The 24,475-nt window shown below is 36.5% G+C and overlaps 1 protein-coding gene across 2 annotated transcripts in view; it reads left to right on the plus strand.

Annotated features, from left to right (window-relative positions):
* The window catches only part of ITGBL1 (integrin subunit beta like 1), a 145,875-nt gene that overhangs the window by 110,166 nt on the left and 11,234 nt on the right, over window positions 1-24,475 (plus strand). For both annotated transcript variants that reach the window (XM_068677823.1, XM_068677812.1), the window contains one exon: window positions 14,759-14,875. In XM_068677823.1, the coding sequence (XP_068533924.1) occupies window positions 14,759-14,875 (117 nt within the window). The remainder of the gene's footprint in view (window positions 1-14,758; window positions 14,876-24,475) is intronic.

Below are 24,475 nucleotides of genomic sequence, written 5' to 3' on the forward strand. Positions count from 1 at the left end.
GCCACTACTTGTAATGGAAAACAAGAGCTGCAGGCTCTTGTGGCTTCTTTGAGCATAGCAGGCCCTGAGGACTGGGAGTGTCTGACTTTCACAACAGCACAAGAGCTCCTGTACCTTGCAGCTGTAAGGGGCAATTTCCACCACTGTCTCTTTCTCCATCTGGAGATTCCCTTTGTAAATTTCCCCTTCTTGCAAGGTGTAGGTTGTTATTTTATTATTTTCTTTTCTTAACACCACTTTGCACACTGACTACTTTAGTTCTCGGGGTGCTGGTGCTGTGCTCTTGGGTGCTGTAATCCTGCTTCCTGTGTGTAGACAAGAAGGCAGGTTGCTTATGATTCATCTGAATTGAGATGTAGAATCCACAGTGAAACTCATAAGGTGCAACCATGTACTTCAATCCCTGATACCTTTTCTAATTATAAAAAGCAAACATACAGGAATGGTTGCTTTTACTGAAAGAAATATCTAGCTGGATTTAATACCCCAGTCAAATGCTGTTTTTCTCCTGATTGGCATATGCTCCCTAGCTGTGCCACCACGCCTCCCAGCTGTTATGGCCACCATTCAGTCCTTATGAGCTGTTCCGGTGATTTGGTGCTGCTGCATGAGAGGAAAGATGGCCATTGCAGTAACAGCACAATTGTTCTTAAATGATAAAAATCAACCGGCAATGTTTTTAAGCATGGTGGTGCAAGAAATATTATTTATTTTTGTAGACTCAGCGGTCTGCAAAATGATACATTGCTTCTGAGTTCAACAAGGTGAATATCTTGATTAATCAGAGCTGTCTTCCACTGGAAATGGACTCTGATTATTTATTATTATGGAAAATGTGTTGGCTCTTTCCACAGATAAAGTAATTTTGATTTGTACAGGAGCTCATTTGCTTCTAGGGAATAACATAGCTTTTATCTTTCACACCACTAGTTGATAGTTAGTCCTTAACTCTCTTTTAATGCCACTTCTATTCTTCAGATTGGAAAAATTTTCCATAGAACACCTGGATTTCCACTTTCTGAAGCATATTCCTCAGAACTACTCACTCTCATCATTTTCCTACTTTTGCCTACCCATATATTTTTGAGATTAATCTGTTTTATTTTTTCTGAGTGGCAGTCACAGATTTTCACTCTCCCTTTGTTTTTATTTTTGGTGGATCATCTCATTTCTGTTTTCACATCATCTCCACTTATTCTTCCATGATCTATGATATTTACCTTCCTCCATTGTCTATTCCTCATCTGCAGACCTCTTTGCTCTTCTTTCTTTCCATTTCACATCTTGTCTTCATTTTCAATCTGGAACACCCCAAATGTATTCATCAAGCCAGTTTTTACCTGTTTCCTTTTTTATTCTGGCTTAATTGCCATATGCGTCCCATTCTCCTTATCTAGGGATGTGATGTCAAAATCTTTGCAGATGTGTAAGCCTTCAGTGCTTCCTACTTTCCTTCTTCTCCCAGACCTTTTCATTTCCTATCCAAATTTTGCCTTCATCTTCATCTGTGGCTTTAGTCCCAGGATCTTGTATTCTGTGTAACCTGTTAGGTTACACTTCTTAAATGTACATATTCCAGTGTGGGTTTACCAAAGTGTGACTAGTCATTGTAATGGTCTTCTTTTCTCTTTAGGTCCCATCTTCCTCTGCCTTGGAAACCATTTAGTTAACTTTTCCTACTCCTACCCTTAAACACAAAAACAGGAGAAAAAAAAAAAAAAAAAAAAAGAAAGAAAAAAGGAAAGAAAAAACTCACAGCAACCTCTCCAACCTTTAAGCTCAATGAAATCTCCACTGTTTTCTCTTTGTAGACTTTGTCAGTGACTATCTTACTAGTGAGCTTTCTTTATTGCTTCAAAGTAGTAAAATGGGCTTTTATAGGGTTTATTTCACAAGCTTGAGTTATCTGAAAGGCTGAGTTCTTCCTTTTCCTTTCCACTGGAGTAAGAGTGCTCCTAAGTTACAAAGAACTGCCCCTAGATAGGTGGAATGGCTAGAAGGTCTCATCTACCTTCTGATTTTTGTAAAAGTAACTAATATCACTGAGAATACTATGTTCTCCATATATTTATTGGAGGGGAAAAGGCAGTTTTAGCTTGCAATTCATTGGACCTGTTTAGACATCTATTTCAGAATGAGAAGAATTCTGCTGTAAAATTTATTTCTGTAAATATAAGCTAAAGAATGCTTGAATGTCTCTAGGTACAGAAATCAGTGATGCAGAATCCCATCCCTTGCATCCACATCTTTCTTTAGTGTCTCAATCCACCACTATCCATACTTACTAACATTTTATGCATATTACAAAGGTAGCAACATTCTCATAGCTCATAATGTAACTTAAAGATGATTCAGTAGGTTGAGTATTGATAATTTACTGCTGTTACTGGATACAGAAAAGAATGTAAGATGTAACATGTTTAATATTTGTTTTGGAGTTCAAGTATTTGGGGGGAGAAAAGGCACAACAATTCCTACTGTGGATGGCTTTGATGTTTTCTTTCTTCTTCTCTACCCAGGGAGACAAAAACCCTCAGTCCACTGGCTAGGTGGCTAGGTTCAGATTTCTGCTCTTAGTTGTTCTTTTGCTTGGCTGATTTCAATTTTTATTATTTTTGCTCTAAACTGTTGCAGTGAACATTGCTATTTTTTTCCCTTGAAAGGATTGCTTTTTTTTAGTCTGCAGTCTCATTTCTGATAAAGTTTTAAATATTTAATAAAGCAATTGGTCTGTGGAAAGCACCATTAGCATTGTCTTTGTGTTCTTTCATGGTGACCGAGGAGATTGACAAAGTAGTACTTTCTGTAATATCTATACTAATTTCTAAAACAGAAGAGGATAGATGTTTTCAATTTAGTGTAGAATTCCCTACAGTACTTACCAGGCTTTACCGTCTTAACATTTTTAATCAGTTGTAAGAGATCCTCTTATTCTCTGATTTATATAATAGACCTCAGCTTTTCTATTTTTGCTTCATTTGACTTCAAAACGTTTCCTATGCTATAAAAAATAGACATTTTTTTCATATTCCATTTTTCTATATATAAATGTTAATAAGAGTATCACTTTTTAAACTAACTTTTAAAGAAGAAAAAAATTAATCATATTCTTAAAACAAGAGAAACAATATGTAATATCAAGTATATTACATCTTATTTGACCATTTTTTATCAGAAGTATCTTGACTGAATTTTTCAACGGACTCGTAACTGGCCATGTGTTTTGAATCCTCCATCTGCTGGAGAGCTTTTCACATTTTCTGGGGAATGCTGGACTCCTTCTCTCTCCTTCTCTCTAAAGATAAATGAATTATAGGAGGAATTGAGAGTTGTAGAAACCTCCCTTAGCACTACCAAAAGTTCATTATGAACAGTTGCATAGCAGTACTGTGACTTATTTGAAAAATGCTTTCTTCATAGAATCACAGAATGGCTTGGGTTGGAAGGAAACTTAAAAATCACCTAGTTGCAACCCCCTGCCATGGGCAGGGACATCTCCCACCAGACCAGATTGCCCATCCAACCTGGCCTTAAACATTTCCAGGTTGGAAGTATGGATGGGGCATCCACAACTTCTCTGGGCAACCTGTTCCAGTGCTTCACCATCCTCATAGGAAGGAATTTCCTCCTAATGTCTAATCTAAATCTGGCCTCTTTTAGTTTAAAGCTATTGACCCCTCCCCTGTTCTATCACTACTCTCCCTGATGAAGAAACTCTCTCCTTGAGCGAGTCTCTGCTTTCTTGGTGCTTTGTTCCTGTTCAGCCTCAAGCACATCTTGTTCATCAGTAGTATTTCCTCCTCTCCTGTCCACTGAGTGACATGGATCAAGGTATAGGACTCCTCCACGTGTTTCTGGCTGTCTGCCTGTCCTGCCGTGAGTAAACACAGAGCACTTGCTGCAGAGGCAGCTCAGGGCTGAAGGAGGGATGGGTGGCAGCTTGGTGAGACTGCAGTGCTCTTTAGCCACAACCCAAGCACATGGGTAAATTGATTGCTTGTGGCTGACTGGTGAAATGAGTGTCAGTTCCAGTCACAGAAGAAGTCTTGGCAGGTACATACGTCTTATTTAGTGGTAACCCTTTGAGAAATTTTGGGCCTACTGCAAGCTGTTAACCTGATTTCTTGCTCTGAGACCTTGCATCAATGTTTACATACAGGCAATTGTTTCAGGCTTAGGCTCTTTCCAGCAGTTGCTTGTGTTTGCTAATTAAAATAAAATGCCTTAATTTTCGTGTTCCTGATTACTGTTGTATTTGTCAGGGAGGTTTGAAGACTGATCACAAATCAATCTTCTCTGTGGCAGACATTGCAGGAAGAGTGTGACCTCACAGACAGGCTTTAATTACTTGTTTCGTGTGTTTCAACTGTCTTGTAAATTGCCATCTCTCTTTAATTGCTGTGCTTTAGTCAGGTCCTCCGAACAGGAGGCTGAGTATACATACGTGAAGCTCATAATTACACCTGTTCTGTCTAATGCCGTTTTAACATACAGTGCCTTTTTCTTGTCTACTTGCAGGGTCATATCAAGGCAGATGAGCTCAGAGGGTATTGTGTTCAAGAAATTCAAATCAGTACTCTTGTAGGGTGGTAGGTAATATGCCTACCTGGTCTCCTTTGATAACTCTTGGTTCACTCGTGTTATTCCTTTGCACTCTTCCTGAAATACAAGGATTCAGAGAAACCTGCAATGAAGAATTTACTACTAATGCTTGAAATCAAAGAGAGTGAAAATGAAAGATTGTGTGGTTTTCTAAAGACAAAGATTGCGTATAAAAAGCTATTAAAATGGTGCCTTTAATTCCTTCATTATACATTGTTTATTTTTCCTCAGAGCCAACCTTTCTGGGTCCCAGGAAGAAGTGTTTTTTTCACAGTTTTCACAATTACACTTGGGGCAAAGATTTTAGGAGCCATAAGGCACTGTCTTTACAGCAGATTAAATAGAAAGCCTTGTAGCAAGAGGCTAGTGCACAATCTGGCCAGTTGGCAACAAAAGGGGGAAATTTGCTTGTGAGTGATTGGTAAGAGCATTTTAACTTGGAACAACTTGGAAGATGATGCAGTTGCTAGGTAATGTCTTTCATTTCTAGAAAAAGTCTTGAGGTGAAAGCTAATCAATAAGGTAGATACAGTGTGATGTCATTTGTTGCCATGGTTTCTGAATTTAGCAGTCTGTTATCTGCAAATAATATTGATGGTTGCTATGCAGTTGAATCTTTTCATATTGTTGTTTTGCGATTATACAGCTCTTTAATCTTGGCTAAAGCTTCAAAGAACAGCGTGTCTAGGAGTTTAAACATTATAATAGATAGGCTTGTATTACAACCCTAAAATATCTTGAAATTTACTACCTAATAAACAACAGGCATCAGCAGGAAGTGAACAAGGTTAACATTTTGGTGATTAAACTTCCACAAAGCAGTTGACATTTTCTAGTAAATTAATCTGCAAATTAAATATCTCTGTGGAATTAGTGCTATGACTCATTACATGGCAGATCATGTAAAAGAGCGGTAAGCAGTCAATCCCCTGGATGATAAGGCAGTCAAATGTCTACAGCTGCAAATGGCTCAAAAGTCATCACAGCTTCTTGAACAATGTCCTTATGTTTCATATATCTTTTGCATTGTGGCTCTTCATTAAGTTTGGGGTTTGCTAGCAAATATTTCATAGCAGCTTATGCAAAGTATCAGACAGGCTGAGAAGCAAATGAGCCCTATTTTTTCCTGATAGTTGTCAAGGTGAAGGAAAAGTATATTCGAGTCAGGTCCTTTAAATCAAATACAATATTTCATATTCTATGGAGAAGATGTTAGTTGTAGTAGGATGCCGTGTATCCTTTACTTGATTTATTGGCATCTCTTTACAGTAGTTTTTCCTGTTAGTTTGAGTTATTGAAAGCATTTTGGAGGGAAAGAATGAAGAGATGAAAAGACAACTCAGTGAAAGCTAAAGAAGGTAACACAGGGTGATCTGAAAGCCAAGGTGATTTGTAGAACTAGAAAATGCATGGTACCCATCAGTGAAGCATTTTAAAGGGGGGAATGGTCAACTGGAAAAAGTAGAAAGAGAAATAGAGTGAAAAGCAGAAAAGAAAGGTTGATGGAAGAAAGAAACTGGTTTTATTGGGGTGAGGGAAGAATGGGGGGAAGGAAGGATAGAAAAAATAAGGCTACAGTTTGATGAATTCTAAGTTTTTACATCTTCAGAGTGCCATTTGCCATGCTGTCAGGTTTTTTTTTTTTCTTTCTTTTTTTTTTTCCCCTCCAACTTATTCCTCCTCCTCTTCCATTTCCACTGTTCTTTGCCTTAACAACATATTTCTTTAGAAAGTGCTTTGCCACCTTCTTTCTTGTCTTCTTCACACATCTCTCCACTGTGTGGTGACATTGACTATCATGTTTCTTTCAAACACAGAAGTAATTGCCATCGTAGTCCTACTTGTCCCCTTAATATAGTGAGCAAATTGTCAAGGGCATGCCCCCAGCGGGAGACCCAAGGAAGGTGGCACTGGGAGAAGCGAGGCGTTCCTTCGGCTAAGATCCTGCTCTTGAGAAGTGGGCAGGAGTGTTGTGGATGACTCCCCTCCTGGAACTCCTCTAGAAATCCCCTGTTGGCTGTGCAGAAACACAATAGCAACCTTCAAGAAGGGTGTCCTCAAAGCACTGCTACTGACAAGAGGCAGATGGAGGAGACATGCCGGCTTAATGATGATAGCAGATGTCAACAAGTTAACAAAAAAAGGAAACTAGAAGCACAGCAGTGTTTCTTACCCAAATGTTTAAAGAGAGGGAGGAGGAAGGAAAAAAAAAAAAAAGGAAAGCAACATGGAAGAGAAGAAACAAATCAGTAGAGACGATCAGCTAGAGCTGTAAAAGACTATCTGATGCTAAATCTGTAAAGTGCTGCTGCTGACTGGATTTGTCTAAAGAAGTATTTCACTATTAGGCTGCCACAAAGGAAGTGCATTTACTTCAGATGCCATATGCCAACTGTGCAATTAGGCTTCCAGTCATACATGCTGCCTGTATTAAAGCAGGGGGCAAGCCTCAGCCATTTGCAATTGCTGTTGCGTAACGCTTGCTTTTACAGCCCTGGATATTCAGTTTCAGAAACTGCCCTGAGATTTTTTGTTGTTTGTGATAAAATACTTGTTATCTTTTATTTCCTCAGGGTATTTATCTTAGGGATATTTATTTTCTGTGGTGTTTTTTTTTTTTTTTTCTTCCTTAGGGAAAAACTAAATTGTCAGATAATTTTAAAAACAGTTTCACATAATAAAGTAACTCAATTTAAAGCAGATTAAAAGAAGAAAACATTTTCTGTCTTATAAAAAACAAACAACACAATACATTGTAATATAAGAGGGACAATTTGGTACTTTGTACTATTGAAAAAATTCTTAACACATACATGCAATAGTGATGAGTCTGAGACAGCTTTAACAATACTGTTTCTTAATTTGTGAATTTTTGAGGTTTTTCTTTGGTCAGGTCCTGATACCAATAGCCATTGCAGGAAAATGAATGTAGGTGAGAAGCAGACAAGGGATTTTTGGTAACTTGTACACAGTAAACTGTACACAGCAAAGTCCCTACAGCCACCATGACACTCCCAGCATAGCATATGCCTTGTGATGCCCTACAACCTGTTCCCAGCACTTACGCAATGGGACTATGGTGTTTCATATAGAATTGGATGGCCCAGTGTCACTGAGCACTGAACTCAAGCTTGGGGTGGGTTTTCCAAGCATGATACGGACACTAAAAGAAAAACACAGATATCAATGTCAGCATTAAGTGAAAGTGTCTTTGCCTTGGAAGTCACATACAGGCTTAAGGTAATATAATACAACCTAGAACAAGAACTCATTGACTGTAGATACAAATCTTCTAGGTGTGTGTTATAGCTATGTGATGTAGGAGGTAGACTGTTGTTACTATAGACCCATGAATAGTGCTGAATGTAATACCTAATGCAGTTTTTGCAGTTGACAGCTGGCTGTTTAGACTAAGGAAAATACAGATATTTAACCCACTTAAATGTTTTAGCAACTGTTGATGCTATTTAATAAAAATCTCTGAGCACGCTGCTACAAGTTCACTTCAGTGTAGAGAATTCTTGACACAAAAAGTAGTTCACAGATCTGAAGTCTGGAAACTTGACTTGAGATTTATTAAAGCAATTTTCATTTTATTTTATGTCTGCATGACTCAGCTAAGCTCTTCTCTGGAGCTTTTATATCTTTAGTTCAGGTCTTGGGTCAGTCATGCTGCAAATAATCTCTTTTTATGAGTAGACTTAAGGCATATGTTTGTTTTTCTGTGTATTGATTTAGAAAGAGTTAGTTCCCTAACCAAATCTGAACAAGTGGTTCTTGTAATAGTTGCAGCACACTTTTTCTTATATATGAGAAATTAAATGTACATTTTTATAATTCACAATATATTGCAGAACAAAGTGCTTGCTGCTTGAACATTGTGAGGAAAGATCAATTCTCACCAGATTTCCACAAAAAAAAAACAAACACCCTCCCAAGGTCTCTAGCACCCTAACACAGCAATTCTGTGAACACTACTAAAAACAATCCTTCCTGATTCTTGTAGCTTCTGTTCCAGTACTAAAGAATCATTATTATCATCTGATGTTTCAAATGCAAGGAGGTTGTTGTGCAGGATTTCACGTCCTAGGCTTTCTATCTTGTGCAAAGACTCATGAGGTGCAGGACTCGGCAGAGCTAAGACGCCACACTAGTAATGCATCTCCTACACACGTCTGTTCCTCTCTGTGGTGTTCACCAAGAATGCACCAACACTGATACCTGTGATAGTGGTTGGTATGTCATGGTGAGCAACACAGGGCACCTCCCTCACTCCACAGCTACAGCTCAGCTCTCTACTGAGAACAAGCCACATTTAGGACTCTGATGTTCTTCATTTCTCTGAGAAGGTAAAATAGCCTTTCAGTGCAGACAAAGAGTTTTCGAGTCCAGCAGGAGGACTGCATTTTTAATGTAGATGTTGAATTTTGCCAAAGAGGTAGCACCAGCCCATTTAGCCATTCCATCAGAAATCATCAGGCATGTTGGAGCATTTGAGACAGAACTGTACTGATAGAAGTTCATAAAGCTTTTTTAGAAGAGGAAAACTTTTACTTTTTCCAATATAACTAGAGAATTTCAGGTTTAGATATTCCTAGCAGAATATTGCTCCTCCTTGCCCAAAATCCTTGCAAGAAACTAATGTCAAGGTTTTCATTCGTTGTGTGAGATCAGGCCAATATTCACATGTTTAAAGAGGTTGTAAGGATACTTTTGCACCTATTAAAAATGCTTCCAAATGTTTCCTTTATCTGGCACCGCAGAAACTGACCTCTAGGTCCAAGAATTACCAACATTTTAAAAGCTGGAAATCCTTCCATGTATTGTCCTAATTACTCTTTATAATGAAATATTAAGCCCTCCTCAAATCTCTACATATTCTGTGTCAATTGACTATATGACAACCATCTATGTCAGAACCGAGCTAAATTTGTAATAAACTAACAGTTCCTCAAGTCATCTCTATTGTTTAGCATAAGAGAAAGCATTAATATACCCCAGCAACGTGAAGAAAACTATAAGGCATTGCTTTTTTTTTTTTTTTTAGGCAGTACATTATTTTTATATGAACAATTATTTATTTATTTATTTTAATGAAAAGCCATTCTAGGTATGGGAACCCATTGCAGACTACTTTGGGAATGGGAGATGCTAAATAAACTGTGTGTTCACTGTTTTCTGTTTGAGTTTATGCATTTCTCCACATCGATTAAACTCAACTGGATTACACTTGCTCTTAACGCTTCAGACTGAGCAGGGTATGATGAGATTGTCCACACTATTTTTGGCAAGTGTTGCATTTTTTCTACTCATTTGCTGTACCATTTATTCTCTTTGGCAGTCTTTTGACTCTGCCAATCAGTGAGTTTTCCTTTTGCTTAACTAAAGCTGCTATATCCTATCTATATACTTCCTTGTCATATCTGCTTCCCCCCACCCAGCATGTCCCCTGAAACTTTGTGATCATCTGTGCAAATCTTGCCACCCCCCTTCTTTAATTTGCCATTTATCAACATTATTTTGGATCAACTGCTCCTGTCCAGCATGAAATGGATTCTGATGACAACAAAGACACAGCAGCAATAAAGCTGCTCATTGCCCGAGATTGCTTGATAACAAATAAATTGTGTTTTCTGTTAGTTAGTGTTTTCAGATACTAAACCTGGGACAGCCATGGGGCAGAAAAGTCCTTCCTGAAGGAACACTGCCTTCTGTTCATCACCAGTGTGAAACACCATCCTTCCTAGGTGCTGATGAACCTGGTTTGCTTTCAGCACAATCTCAGCTTGTGCTGAAGGCTAGTGCTGCAGTTTGGTACTGTATTCCTTACACATAAGAGAAAAACAAACAAACAAACAAAACTTTATTTGTTTTCATTTAGAAGATAAAAAATCAGCACCATGCACAGAAAGATTATTTATGCTTTAGAGTTATAGATAGGAAAAGACAATGAAGTACATTTTATTATATTTTGTGTTTATTTTTACATTGAAAGCTATTGCTGCTTCTTCCTGATGCTTTTGCTGGCAATAAAAGAGTAAAAATGTTTTATTACACAAGTTATATACTTCTAGTGCAGTGCTTTAAAATAAAAATTATCTGTATAAAAGAGACTTTCAGTCAGTCCATGTAGGAAGCTCGGAATTGGTTTTAATGCAAGCAGCTAGTGTCACAGCAATTTGCATGGCAGCAGATTTAATGTAAGTCTAAGGCACTGTTTACTTTAGCTATGCTTTCATAAATGTTGGACAAAAGAAATGAAAAACTACTATAGTAAACGATGAATAAAATCAAAAGCTAAATGCTTAGGGCCCAGATTTTTAAAATTCTAGAGTCAGCTACCTAACACACATGTGTTTTAATGAGATGTGGCATTTTAATTCCCTTTATAAAAAACAACAACAAAAAGCGCTAAGCTAGTCTTTTTTCAATCTTCAAGTAATAACAATTAGCAGTAATAAATTAAGACTCCTATTGACATCAATGGCAGAACAGAGTGAGAGGAAATGTTAAGACTGTAGACAAATAAATGTCTTGTATAATTATTCTATTTTTAGAATCTTGCATTGCAATAAGTAGGTAAAGCTTTTCAATACTAATAGCTAATACAACATCCATCGTAAAGCTACCTTCATCTGAAGTCATCAGATGAGGAAATTTACTGTCCCTGTTTAGTGAGGAGAGGAAGCCAGTTGCTATTAAATGTCTGAGGTGAACTTGTTTCTCTTTACTCATAAAGTGTAGCTCTCGCTCAGACAGTTGAAAAGGTGATGAATATTATAGCCCTCATGTGTTTAATTGTTTCTGTATGCCCTGGAATTTAAAGAGAATTTAGGATGTATTTGGCAGTAGCTTTCCCTCTATAATCAGGTTGCTATGGTAAACCTATTATTCCAGACAAAGAAAGGGTGTGTTTAGTGAAGTGCTGATCCCTCTTCAGTATAATGTGAGCTTCAAATTACTTTTGAACGACTGAATTTGTATGGTATTTTAACACAATAACCAAGAGAATAAGGTTGCAGAATAAGGTGTGGCTTCTATTATTTCAGTAGCAGACACATTTGACAAGGTAGCAAGGTACGGCTGAAGCAAACTCACCCTTCAGACATCTTCTGCATTTCCCAGGGAAGAAACCTGAAATTTATTGTTACAGAATGATATTAATTTTTTGTGTTTATCTATATGGTGATAAACTCAGCCTTTGAATTTTACATTTGCTGCATCTCATTTAGTTAGTTGTTCAGAAGCAAAATGGATTTAAATCCTCTGCTGAATTACCTCCAGAATGTGCCCACCTTACATGATCTAACCAAAATCTCAGTACTTTTGGAGGAAAACATACTTTTTAAGTCAGTACAAAGTTGCAGTTATTTACTGCCACCACTAAATTCCCTTCTCACGTTCGTTGTGCTGTCTTTGTCATATTTGGAAAAGGAACTGTGAAGAAATAATTTGAGTACCACTTTGAGCAGTGTACTCAGCTATTATGACTGTATCTGTGAGTATTTCAGAGCAAAGAAATAGCTCAGGGAAATTCTTTTCCAGAGTACTAGCTAACTGAGGTTTCTGTCCATTTTCAAGAAACAACCAGCTCTGCTGAGATCCATAGCCAGATGATCTAAATCATACCCTAAACTCTGTGGAAAGCTAGCCAAAAGAAAATGTGAGGCACAAGTACCAACAAGGAACTTGGCCTGTTTGAATGTTGGTGTTTTATTCATTAGCTAAGATGAGAGAAGCGAGAAAGTAAATCCCCTTCAATTTTGAAAAGGCAAACTGAGCTTGTATCTCATACATGACAAAAATGTGCCCTATCTGCCTGGAGGTGGGGTATTCCTCAGGTTTTCCCCAGTGAAACTGTTGCACATGAACAAAAACAAATAAATACTAATTGCAGCAGGGACTGAGAGGAATCTGATCCCATTCCAGTGCAAGTGCCCAAACACTGGTCTCTCAAGTCATTCTCACTTATTAAATTACATACTACAGAAGGTAATGCTTAATTACAGAACATGCAGGAGCCTCATTACAGAACCTTCCTTTGCTCATCCCTCTGGAGGATTTTCCATCTCTGCTGACTCCTCTCTTCAAAACAACTTGCTTAAACTGATTTTATTGTCCTTCAGGCATCCTCCTTGTCACCAGTTCAAGACAGTTCTTTTGTTTATTTTTATAGTCTTCACAACAGATGGGTCCTGTTCACCAGGTACCTATCTGCCTAGGGGCAGCTGACTGTGCTTGGTGATGTGACATTGTTGTAGAAGAAGCCAGGATGTCTAAGATGGATGGATATAAAGAGACTGAGATCCCCAAACAGTGACAAGTTGGACAGATTAAAAGTCTCTGTATATGTATAAGTGTTAAGGAGCCATTTTGTAGCAGTTACTAATGTAGCTTTCCTTAGCAAATAATTATAGCTTAGGCAATGCATGCAAATAATATCAATCATTCTTTATACAATTCTATTTTAAATGTTGACGATTACCAAATACAAGTGTATTTCATGATATGGTAGGTGAACTTATGAACTTCCTATAATGTTTCTTTCTGGAACTAATATCTTCAAACAATTGCCAATGCAACATTGTTTTAGAGTAATGTATATTACAAAGGTATCATGAAGTATTTGCTATTAATTCAATCAGCATTTTTTATTTTTTTTAAGATTACAACACTTTAGATAATCATAAAGCATTCTTCTAGACTGCATCCTGGCACACACAATTTCAGCTTGAAAATGCAATGAACATTAATGCTTGGAAAGATGAAGAGCAAGGCAGCTATAAAATAAGCTGGAAATTTTGTCCAGAATTGATACAATCTGATTTAATTAGACTGACTGTTGAAAAAGAATAGTAACAAATTTAATTTATAAGCTGACAAAATATGGAGTAACAATGATCTGGTTGTATGTTGACCTAAAAAGTTTTATTGTCACAAAGCCTACAGTTAGAAAAGCCCCATTAAGGTTCTCCTTAACAGTCCTTGTTCATTGGGCAAAATATTTCAGCAAATCCTGAAAAAAAATAATGCCCATGATGAACTGTTTGGATACATAATGAAAGGCTGTGCTTAGAGGGCTATTTGTTTTGGATCAATACTTGCTGCTACTGTAACTTTGGGTTCTGCAGACCTGTGTCCCAGACCTGTGCTGAGTCACACTGATGCTATGGATAGATTAGATCCAGAGAAAAAGCTGTTTCTGTACCCATTGCATGTCTCTGGTGGTCCTATTTTTGCATATGCTCTTCTCTTTTTGCATAGGCTCTTCTCAAGCCTATCAGATTTGCTATTTTGGTCCCTGGCTTGTGTCATATTTTGTGCATTCTTATACATGTAGTAGCATCATGTTAAAAGAATTTACAAATATGCAGTCAAACTTAGAAGTTAGGAAGGAACAAAACCAACATTACCTTGACTTGAGTCTTCCTTGTATTTGTGTAATTTAAGATTGTCCTTAATTTTATATATATATATTTATTTTGATATCTAACCATTTAGCTCTGACTGCTCTGAGAGCTTTGGTGAAGAAAATCTGTGGGTCTTGCTGAATCTGTTCCCCTTTTAAGCTCTGTAGATTTCTCCTGTGAACAGATTGATGGGGGGGGGAACTCTGACAGAGGTTGTGCTTTCTACTTCTATTTCATCAAGTCTGGAAAATAAAAATCATAGATTTTTTTTTTTCTTTTCCAAATACCTGAGAGAGTGTTTAAAGAGTTGTGATTCTACATGAATAAAGTAGACTGCATCTTTGTCCTGTGCATGAATGATTTAATTCTAATCAAATTCATTAGGAGTTTCCGAGGTTTGTGCTAAATATTTTAGATCAATTACAGAGGTTAATTATGCAGTTAAACATGTGGCATTGCTCTGTTATGCAAAGTTAAGATATGAAACAGATAAAATGTCAATGACTGCTTATTGTTGCTGTTTTCATCAGGATGTGACAATGATATATTTTGCTTCTGGTTGCCATGGAAGAGGGATAGTGGTGTTTTGTTGTTGTTGTTTGTCTTGTTTTAGGCCTTATGTGGAGACTTTAATTAATACAGAGTTGTACTTTGTCTTTGGGAGGTAGACTATGGAATAAGTTTGTTGTCTTATTTCAGTTGTTTCACTGCAGTTGTGACTCATAGACATTTGTTTGTTATTACAGGGAAATGTGAATGTGGCCAATGCACTTGTTTCCCTCCAGGAGACAACAGAGTTCATGGTAAAAACTGCGAATGTGATGATCGGCAGTGTGAAAGTGCAGATGGCGAAGTCTGTGGGGGTATGCATTCACTCAATATAATATAATTAATATAAATCTTGGCAGTTTATAACTTTATATTTCCCTTGATTTCATAACATAATGGCACTATAAGACATTGACATCATTGATCAGTTATAATGGATTATAGATTTTTGTAAGAAACAAGCCCTGTGTATATTGAATGTTAGTGAATATTTATTTTAAAAACTTCAGAAGCACTCAGTGAAGTAGACTAGATACTCCTAATAACATATATGTAAGTGTTGTAGTATATGTCAGCTCCCATCAGTGTTCTTTAAAGAATAAAGATGCTTAAATGGAAACTTGAAAAATTAGGTAATTTTTCTTTTGCACTTAGTATAGTTGGTTTTTTATGTTGTATTAATAATGACCAGCAATATATTTGAATATTTCATATTCAGTAACAGTGATATTTCTATTTTCTTAAAAAATAGAATATATTACAGAAGAATTTAATGCTTGAGATATATTGCCACTGTACATGTATATGCAGATGGTTTATTTTAGTGTTGACAGTAAAAACCTCACTTGTTGATTTTTCAGCAATGAATATTGGTATTAAGAAATATTTCAAGTTATTTTTAGACATGTAAATGCATACCTACCATATAGTATTTAAAAACATGTGAGTTGTATTTGTCCTAAATTCTAAATGGAAAGATAAAATTCTAATTAGAAAGATAAAATATCTTTCTATATTTTATTGGCTTTATTTTTGAAATATTCATAACATTAACAAAGTAGTCAGTATGAAACCTGACACATTTTATTATATTTCTTATTTCTATGTAAGAGAAAGTCATATTGCTTCATAATCCTTGTGTACATATAAATTCTGACTACAGGGAATATTTCTTCAAGGGCTCTGCCAAACAGAATGGAAAAACTCTTGTTAAAGTCTCTAACCAACAGTAATAATAGTTTATAACATTCAATGTAATTCAATAATATGAGTGTGTAGAAGAAGAATAATTTGAAATTTAATTTTGTTCAAAGGACATAAAAGCAGATAAAAGCACTGAAAAGCTAGGTCATATTGGTTATAAGTTAAGTAGCTAGAAACCAGAATTCATCATCTTCCATGATTAAAAATATCCGTTCCATTTATGTCATTCATATTTTACACTATTCAATAACAATGCTTAATCTAATTAAATAGCACATTTTGGAAATTACAGACAAAAATTCCATTGTTCCTTATTAGGAAGGGCACAGTGATAATTTTAACTTTTATTGTTGGATACAGGACCTCACATTGAAATGATAATCAGCTCAACACTTGAGCTAGTGTCCATTTTTTACTGTGTAAGAGACACCCTAATTCACACTATTACCTGAATAAAGTCTCTGCTTTAGTCTAAACAGCATTGTCCAGTGGCAATGACAGAAACTAATTAATTAATTTACAAAATAATACACTTAAAATTTATTTTCCTAATTTTGAAACAATGAATAGAAAGGAAAACTAGCTCATGAGATTACAAATCAAATGTAGTCTTAAGATCAACTCCTCCACTTTTATTCAAGCTGATAGTTTAATTAATAATGATAATCTGCGGTTGAAAAGTTATATGGGAAACCACAACTCAAGAGATTGTGTCCTGCTTGAAATTGCAGTGCACAGCCTGCATTGACAGGACTTCAGAAGGCCAAGCCTGTGACTTTCCTTTTCTACGGAGCTGAGTTTATTCTTTCCCCCCCCAAAAAAAAAACTTATAATACGCACCATATCAGGAATCTTATTGTCCCAGGCACTTTGTAAGTAAAGGGAGAGAAGCAAGCACAACACAAGATGATGATTAAATCCACCAAGATTGGAGGTAACCCCTGAAATGCCTCAAGAGAGACCAGAGAATTTTTTCTTACCTGCAGCTAACTGAACAAAATGAGGTGCAGCTGGTCTCTAGAGTTTTAGTCTTCCCAATTAGAAGCCACACTGCTGCTAATGCTGCCCTCTAAATATTGTTGGACTTTTGTGGTAGATCTGTTGGGATTGCAGTGGTAAATAATTGGCAGATTATTTTTTTAATATTCCTGGCATTTTACTTTCTGCTCTATCTATTGTATTTTAAAATATCAAATTGTTTTTAGATTATTCTACATTTGATTGTAGTTTACTCTTTGAAGCATGTTCCTATATCATGATTATATATGATTATATCTGTTTTCATTTTTTTTCAGCAGAGAATGTTTTCCCCTCTTCCCCTGTTTCTGTTTCAGGCCATACAAGTATTTATGTGTGCTTGTCTGGCTTTTCCATGTGAAGAGTGCCAAGATTCAAATTAACAAACATATATGCCTTACTAATCACACAGTTCCTTTCCATATAGCAATTTTCATTCTCATGGCTGCTGGAGTTCAGTAGTGTGGAGTAGTGGAGCTCCTTTAATTTCCCTTTTCTCTTCTTTTTTCTCTCTCTCTCTTTTTTTTTTTTTTTTTTTTTTTTTTTAAACTACTGGCAAATCCCAAGCCCTTAGCCCTTATTTTCTTTCATCATCCAGTGTCCATCCATGCTTCTGATCCACCCACCCAAAAGGCCACCCCTCTACTCCAGTAATTTATTTTCTTACCACTTCCTTAAATTTCTAGCACTTGAGGGAGCACCTATTTAGGTGTAAGTACAGGAATGTCTACATGTGCATTATCTTCAGAGAGTCCCCACTGATTGCAGCTTTCTCTTCAACTCACCATTTAAGAATTGAAATCCCTCACCTTCAGACTCATGAGATAAACTTTTTACTCCTTATTCATTTTCTGTGATTTCAGCTTCCATTCCGTCTTTTCACTGCAATTTCTCTTCCCTCGGTTTTTGATGAAATGTAGGAATGTCTTTCATTGTTACCCTCTTCAGCTCCTCACAGTATCTGATGTGACCGAGAGTTTCAGCACTGCCCTTTTATCTGAATTATCAGATATTTTGCTTAACTATCATTTCTGAAAACATTTTGAATGTTTCTTTAGATATATGGTATTTCTCATCTCCTCGCTTTTAGGAAATTCTAGCCTTGTGTTCTTGCCCATTTCACAATTTATCTATTTAAAGAACTCCCACTAATTTTGTGTTAATGGCACAAACCTCTCTCCCTTTTGCATTTACCAATCTTCATTTCAGCCTGAGCGTCTTAAATCTCTGGCTGAACTGCTTATTGCTTCCTCTTTCCTTCTTCTCTTTACATTATTATTTTTCTACCTAGTCACTACCTAGGCAATTACTGTCAGGCCATAAACCCTTGGTAGTAACTCTGGCTGCAGAGAATTAGAAGCTGGGCTCTGACTGTGCAGAGTCTGACAGTGAGCATTGAGTGCCTGTAAGTACACAGAAAGAGGACCAGTGTTTCAAAATAAAATGCATGCTGAAATGAGAAATGTGAATGACAACCTAAATCATTTGGATAAGAATTGTTACTGGCCTCCTCTGACCAGCAGAGATTGATTAATAGCTTGCTTTCCAGACCAGCTGTCCATGTGACGGTAGAAAGACATGAGGCGAAGGATATGATAAATTAGGGTACAACCGAGTGAGACCTTATTATCATGTTTCTGCATGATTGTAGTGAGTCATTCACTTAAAAATTCAGCTGCCCATCACTGCAGTACCAGGAATAGAGACATTGCTTCTCCACAAAGACAGAAGTTTCACGAGGACTCAGCACAGATTCCACAGCCTTCTGATAAAACATACAGATTCCCCTTCCTTTGTCCATGCCTCTGCAGAGACTTAATATTCTATGTCTGGAGCAGGTATCTCATGCATCGTTTTGTTTTGTTTTGTTTTGTTTTTGAGATTGGTGTGTTCTACCTACCTAAGGAACTGTTCCCTGGAGTTCAGTTTCTTTCAATGATGTAAGATTTGCCCTGATGTATTGCACTGCTGATCCTCAGAAATATTTTACATCATATTTTCTTTGACTTTACGCAGTTTCTGATATTTTCATGTGCAAATTAAATTCTTTTGGTGCCAACAGCAGCACATACATGTAAATGACTGGAGAATCACAGGTATGCCAGCATGAGTTCTTTCTTGGCACAGCTGTGTCACTGATATACACAATGCTTAATCTTTGCATATCCTGTGTCCTGGTGAGAGATACTTCTTTCTCTCCTCTGAGGTTATGGCTGTGCTACAAGCTGAAGATGTGTCCTGAGCTTACAAGAGTCATTTGTTCCCCTACTGTGTCCAGTAATGTTTTTCAGTGATATCACTGCTGGCTGCTCCACCTCATTGAGCTGACTGTTGTTCTACATGTTCTGCTCACTTTCAGGACTGAGGGTAGGCAGGCAATAAGAATTCAGGACAACAGTAAAGATCAATTTGAAATTGATCTGATAAAGCCCTGAACTCCATTTATTTTGATTTGTTCTTTGGATCGTTATTGGCCTTGCTGTGAATTCTTGTCATAATAAAGCATCGTCTACTGAAGGAAACAAACAGAAGCCTTTCAGGGTCCTCCATGTGCTACCAGTAGGTGCAAGATTGTGCTGCTTAATAATCCTATGATGAAAATGAGAAACAAAAATATTGGTTGAAGCTCCACACAAGCTTTACTGGGGTGTTTAGCAAAGATTGAAGCTTATAACTCATAGCAGAACCTTTACATTGCTCTAGGGTTGCTGCCATACTGTTTGGTGTCAGTATTTCAGTCTGTGTTTTATATACTGGGCCACCAATTAGGTTATCACCTTTGATGAGACCTTTTCATATTCAGTCATCGAAGTTTGTACTGTCATTCATACTAAGAAACAACTAAACCCCTGGTCACCCTGGTAAGTTAAATATTTGACTGGTGGCAAATATTGGGAAGTCTAATATGTATGTTTTCAAGTAAGCAAATTGACTTTGATGATTTCTTAACTCTTTGTTTTGGCCACTGCACATCAAATCAGTGAAGCAAAACTCTATGTGAGGCTTTATTGAAGAAGTTATATATATATATATATATTTAAAAAATCCCCAAGTAAATTAATTTTCACCACTCAGACACATTCTCTCATTGATTTAATTATCTCACACCCTCATGCTCACATACTTGCGTGTACCAAAATGTCTGGATTTAAATGTTTGTCCAGGATCACTTGTGTGCGATGCAGAAAATGAACAAGAGCCACCTGCCATCAAGTCCTTGCTAGGTCTTTTCTTCTTGACTGTCAACAAGCTGCTGGTCTTTAGACATGTCTTTTATATGCTTTAGAACCCATTCTCTTGACTGAGGTTTTTGCTTACTTTTACTTCCTTAAGTTTTAGGCAAGTCTGATGCTTGTTGTCTTCACATTCCTAGGACAATATTGCTCCTGTTGGGCTCAAAAGGAAAGGAATGACATATACTACATGCTGCTTTGACATCCTTTTGTTTTGAGCACAGTCTTCTGCTCACATTGAGTCATCATGACATGCTCTTACTAGAGTAAAGGCCTTGTGGTCTTGACAAAATAATACATTCATCAGTTTTTCTGATGAATTCTATGAATGTGCTATTGGCTGTCAGTGGGGGTCATGCTTTTAACCTCATTCTGGTGTTTCTTCTGGTGGTTACCTAAACATTTTCATTCATTTACACCAATCTTAAATTTCTAAGAGTAGTCTATGTATTGGTAGAGAACAAGGGAACACCTGTGATTTACAAAGTCTACATATACTCAAAGCCACAATTGCCAGCTTTCTGTTTTAAAGTTTTGCAACAGACACAAACTTTCACACCATGTTCTTAAAATTAGTGAAGGATTGTAGGATCACATAATCATTACCAGGACATGGAATGGAGGAACTGCCTCTCAAAAGGCTGGTATTGCCCCTGATTGCCACGCTTCTTTGAATATAAGTTTTTCATTACTATTGAGCCAGGCTAAGTAATTTGATTCAGAGTACATGCTGACTTCCTTTTTTGGAAGATAACTATGCATTATTATATGGTAAAGATATACTACAAAAATGGTTAATTATTTTTAATGAAGGTTTCTAGGTCCATACTGCAGAAATCATGAATGACATTTATTCTCTCATCTGTGCAGTGAGGCAGAGACATGACATTTTCAGATGGCGTGTTCTTAGGAGACCAGTAAGGCCATAACCATAAAAATGAGAAAGCTATGATTAATGATATGCTTCATTAAGCAAAGCTAACTTTTAATACTATAGTGCAGTTGCTGTTAGACAATTTCCTCATTTCTTGCAGTAATACTGCTTCATGGTAAGAGAAGTATATAGGACATAGTACAGCTAAAATGCTTAGGAACACCAAATAGGAAAGAAAAAATGATACCAGCCTATCTTCCAACCACAGACAGCTTTTGAAACTGGCGGGTCTGAAAGTTCAGAAATAAGAATTCAACTCCTGACTACTATGAATTTCAGAGACTATATGGGGCAGTTGAAAGCCTTCAATTTTCCAAACATAGGTACTGTGTGATTTCCAATGCCCAGAGCTATCCTACCTGACCCCAGTGTGGCTCTACAAGGACACAGGGAGACCTGTACAGTTGCCATGAGGAAATCCTTGATATTTTAGGCTATGTCAAATGGTGCTGGGCATCTGAACTGAACTCATAATTTCTCTTTGGTTCCTGTTGCATGCAAATAACATTATTTTTTTTTCTTCCCCATCTTTTCAATAGAAAACTCTTCAGAGCAGGGGACTAAGTTCTCTTGATAGAGAAATCTGAAGTACCAGTCTTTGTTACAAAATTCACTAGAATTTTTATGCTATTTAGTAGAGATTTTGATGACGTTTGTTACTGAAAAATGAATGCTGATGATTCTCTTGGGGAAAAAAAAAATCAAACACACACTTAGAGGGTAAAACTGGTGCTGAAAAAAGGAAGTACAAATGACCATATGGTAACACTAAGTAGAAAGTCAGCGATTCAAAGCCTATGTCCTTGCTCTTAACTGCATCATCCTAGCTCTGAGGCACATCCAGGGGCAACAAATATATTCAAAAGGTAGCCAGTGCATGTACTAATGTGCATGGTGTATTCTGTATTAAATTCAGTTGGTTTTACTTGTCTCAGTATTTCATATTTTTTCTTTTAAATGTACTGCAGATTTCTGTCCTGGTCACACAGACATTCGTGTAGGTGAGACTTCACATATGTGCATAGAGAATTTAGCTTGTTCAGCTTTTAAGACAGCATAAAACATGACTTAGGATTGGAATAATTGGAAAATAATATCTAATTGAATCTTACTGTTGAAATGAGCAATAAATAAATTGCTAATGCATCAGTATTTAAGTTGACTAATAGATACTAATTCACAAAGGCCAAAAGGGGCTTATATGTTGAACTTTACATATTAGACTATACAGAGTCATTAGACTACAGCCATTACACTATACACAGGTTTCACTTATGGTGAAGTCTGTGTACTTTGTGCAGCTAAAGCCTGTCTCTGAGAAGAGCATCCATCTGTGCTCTGAAGACTAAGAGATGGGCAGCCTATGTCAACATCACAAGTAAGTTTGTTCCAATAATGATCATCCTGGTATAACTGCTGTTTCATTTCTGAGATGAATTTGCCAGTATCAGCTTTTTTCTCTAGCTTTGTCTTTCTGTGGTAGTTTTTATTTTATTTTATTTTATTTTATTTTATTTTATTTTATTTTATTTTATTTTATTTTATTTTATTTTATTTTATTTTATTTTATTTTATTTTATTTTTTATTTTTCTTCTTCCCAGGCTACATATACAGATCTTTGAAGGTCTTTCAACAAGCCATTTTCTCTGCCTTTTGAATTCTTTGGAACTTTTTTGGGTCTTTTCCAAGTTTTTCAAAATCTCTTGAAATATGGATTATCACAGTGAGTTTCCATCTCGTCAGTGCTCTAAACGTTTCTACTCACTTCTGTTCCAACTCAGTTCTCTCCTCTTACATGCATATGGGGATTGCATTAGATCTTTTCACTGCAGTGTTCCACTGGACGTTTCTCTTGAGTTACCTGTCTGTTGCGTTCCTCAAGCTGGAGCTACAGTCCACCTTTACTGGACTTGGACAACACTAAGCAAACTATTATGAAAATAATAGACAATCAGTATTTTGTTTCAGATTTTTGTTAGGTTTCTCTGACTGTAGTTGTCACAGCTGTTCCAGTCTCCTGGCATTCTCCTGGCATTCCAAGATTCAATAAAAATAAAAGTGATCAAGTACTTTTTTTTAAATAAACTCTTTTAGTATATGCAGGCAGGTTAGAAATACTTCTCCCAACAGAAGATTTTTAATATTCTTTTATGTTAATAATATAATGGAAAATACTTTACTATTCTTGGGTAATAAAAAAATAAATCCTGTTTATATTTAAATATATAGAGAAATATTTGTTTCATTTACTGTTTCATTCTAAATCGAGGATTTTGCATTCTGCTGAGATTTTTCATATTCCTAAAACACTTTTAAAATCTGTTATTCATCCAGCTATTATTTTTTGGCATCTCTTTGTTTTTTATTATGTCATTTTTATTCAGAACCAAATTTTTATTTATATTCATCGATATCTATTTCATCATTCTTGCTTTGGCTGTACAGACTTCTCATTCCTAACTAGTAGAGTTAGTGGAGTCTGACAACATTTGGAGTTGACTGCATGTGTTCTCTGGAACTGAAGTTCCCCTCAGCCACACAATTTTCTTTCTAAGCATGGTAAGAAATAACTCATTCCAATGTCTAGGTTGATTTGGGTCAATTGGGGTTACCAATTACCTCTGCTAGTAATCTGTCTAAGCTTTTTTTTTTTTTTCTTTTTGTCGCTGCATTCATCTTTCACATTTAAATCTTGTGATTATTGGATTTATTGATAATTCTAAAAAAAGTGACAGCTTCTTTAATATGATCTTTTCCTCTCCTTTGCCTCACTATCAGTCTTATTTTTTCTACTGAAGATTAATGTTTAAAACATTCTTATTACATATTTAAATGTTCATTAACACTGATTTTTATGAATGAAGATTTATAGTCTCAGAGCCATTGCAGTATGCAACTTGTTTGTGATTTTAATTTGTGTTTATGTTAAGTCTGAATTGATGATAGGCCAACACTTTCCAGTAAATCTGTTTGATCTGAACAGTTTCAGTATTTCATCATGTTAGCCAGTTCAATTGGGCTGAACTTTACACATCCAATTAGAGATTTTCCTTTTGTCCTTTGCTTTTTCTGTGATTACTGTATTCTTGAAATTGAAATTCCTCCATGAAAGGAATTATCTTCAGATCTAAAAGGACCTTACATGCTTTTTGTTGTTGTTGTTGTTTATTATTTTGAGAGTCTGAGATTCATTGGAATGAAACTGGGACACTTTCAAAATAATTTGAATATTGAATTTCACTGAAAGCAATGGTTATGATGTTTTGGCCCTTTTTTTTTCATTGGTTTGTTCAGCCATCTTTAGACAAATGCAAAGACTGTCTGCAAGTAGGATATACACAACTGGACCAAATAAAGCAGTTATTTACAGGCTAGCATATGCGGAAGACAGTGAGGAATTAACAAGCATTGGGCTAAGCACTTGCATGCTCACCACCCAGGTGGATCAGGCCCCCAAAGAGCTGTAGCTGCCCAAGCTGGCATCATCCAGGAGGGGACAGGCCAGCTGCCACAGCTTCCACAGAGA

Source organism: Anas acuta, chromosome 1 (genome assembly GCF_963932015.1).
Source record: "Anas acuta chromosome 1, bAnaAcu1.1, whole genome shotgun sequence".
In the NCBI taxonomy this organism is placed as follows: Eukaryota; Metazoa; Chordata; class Aves; order Anseriformes; family Anatidae; genus Anas; species Anas acuta.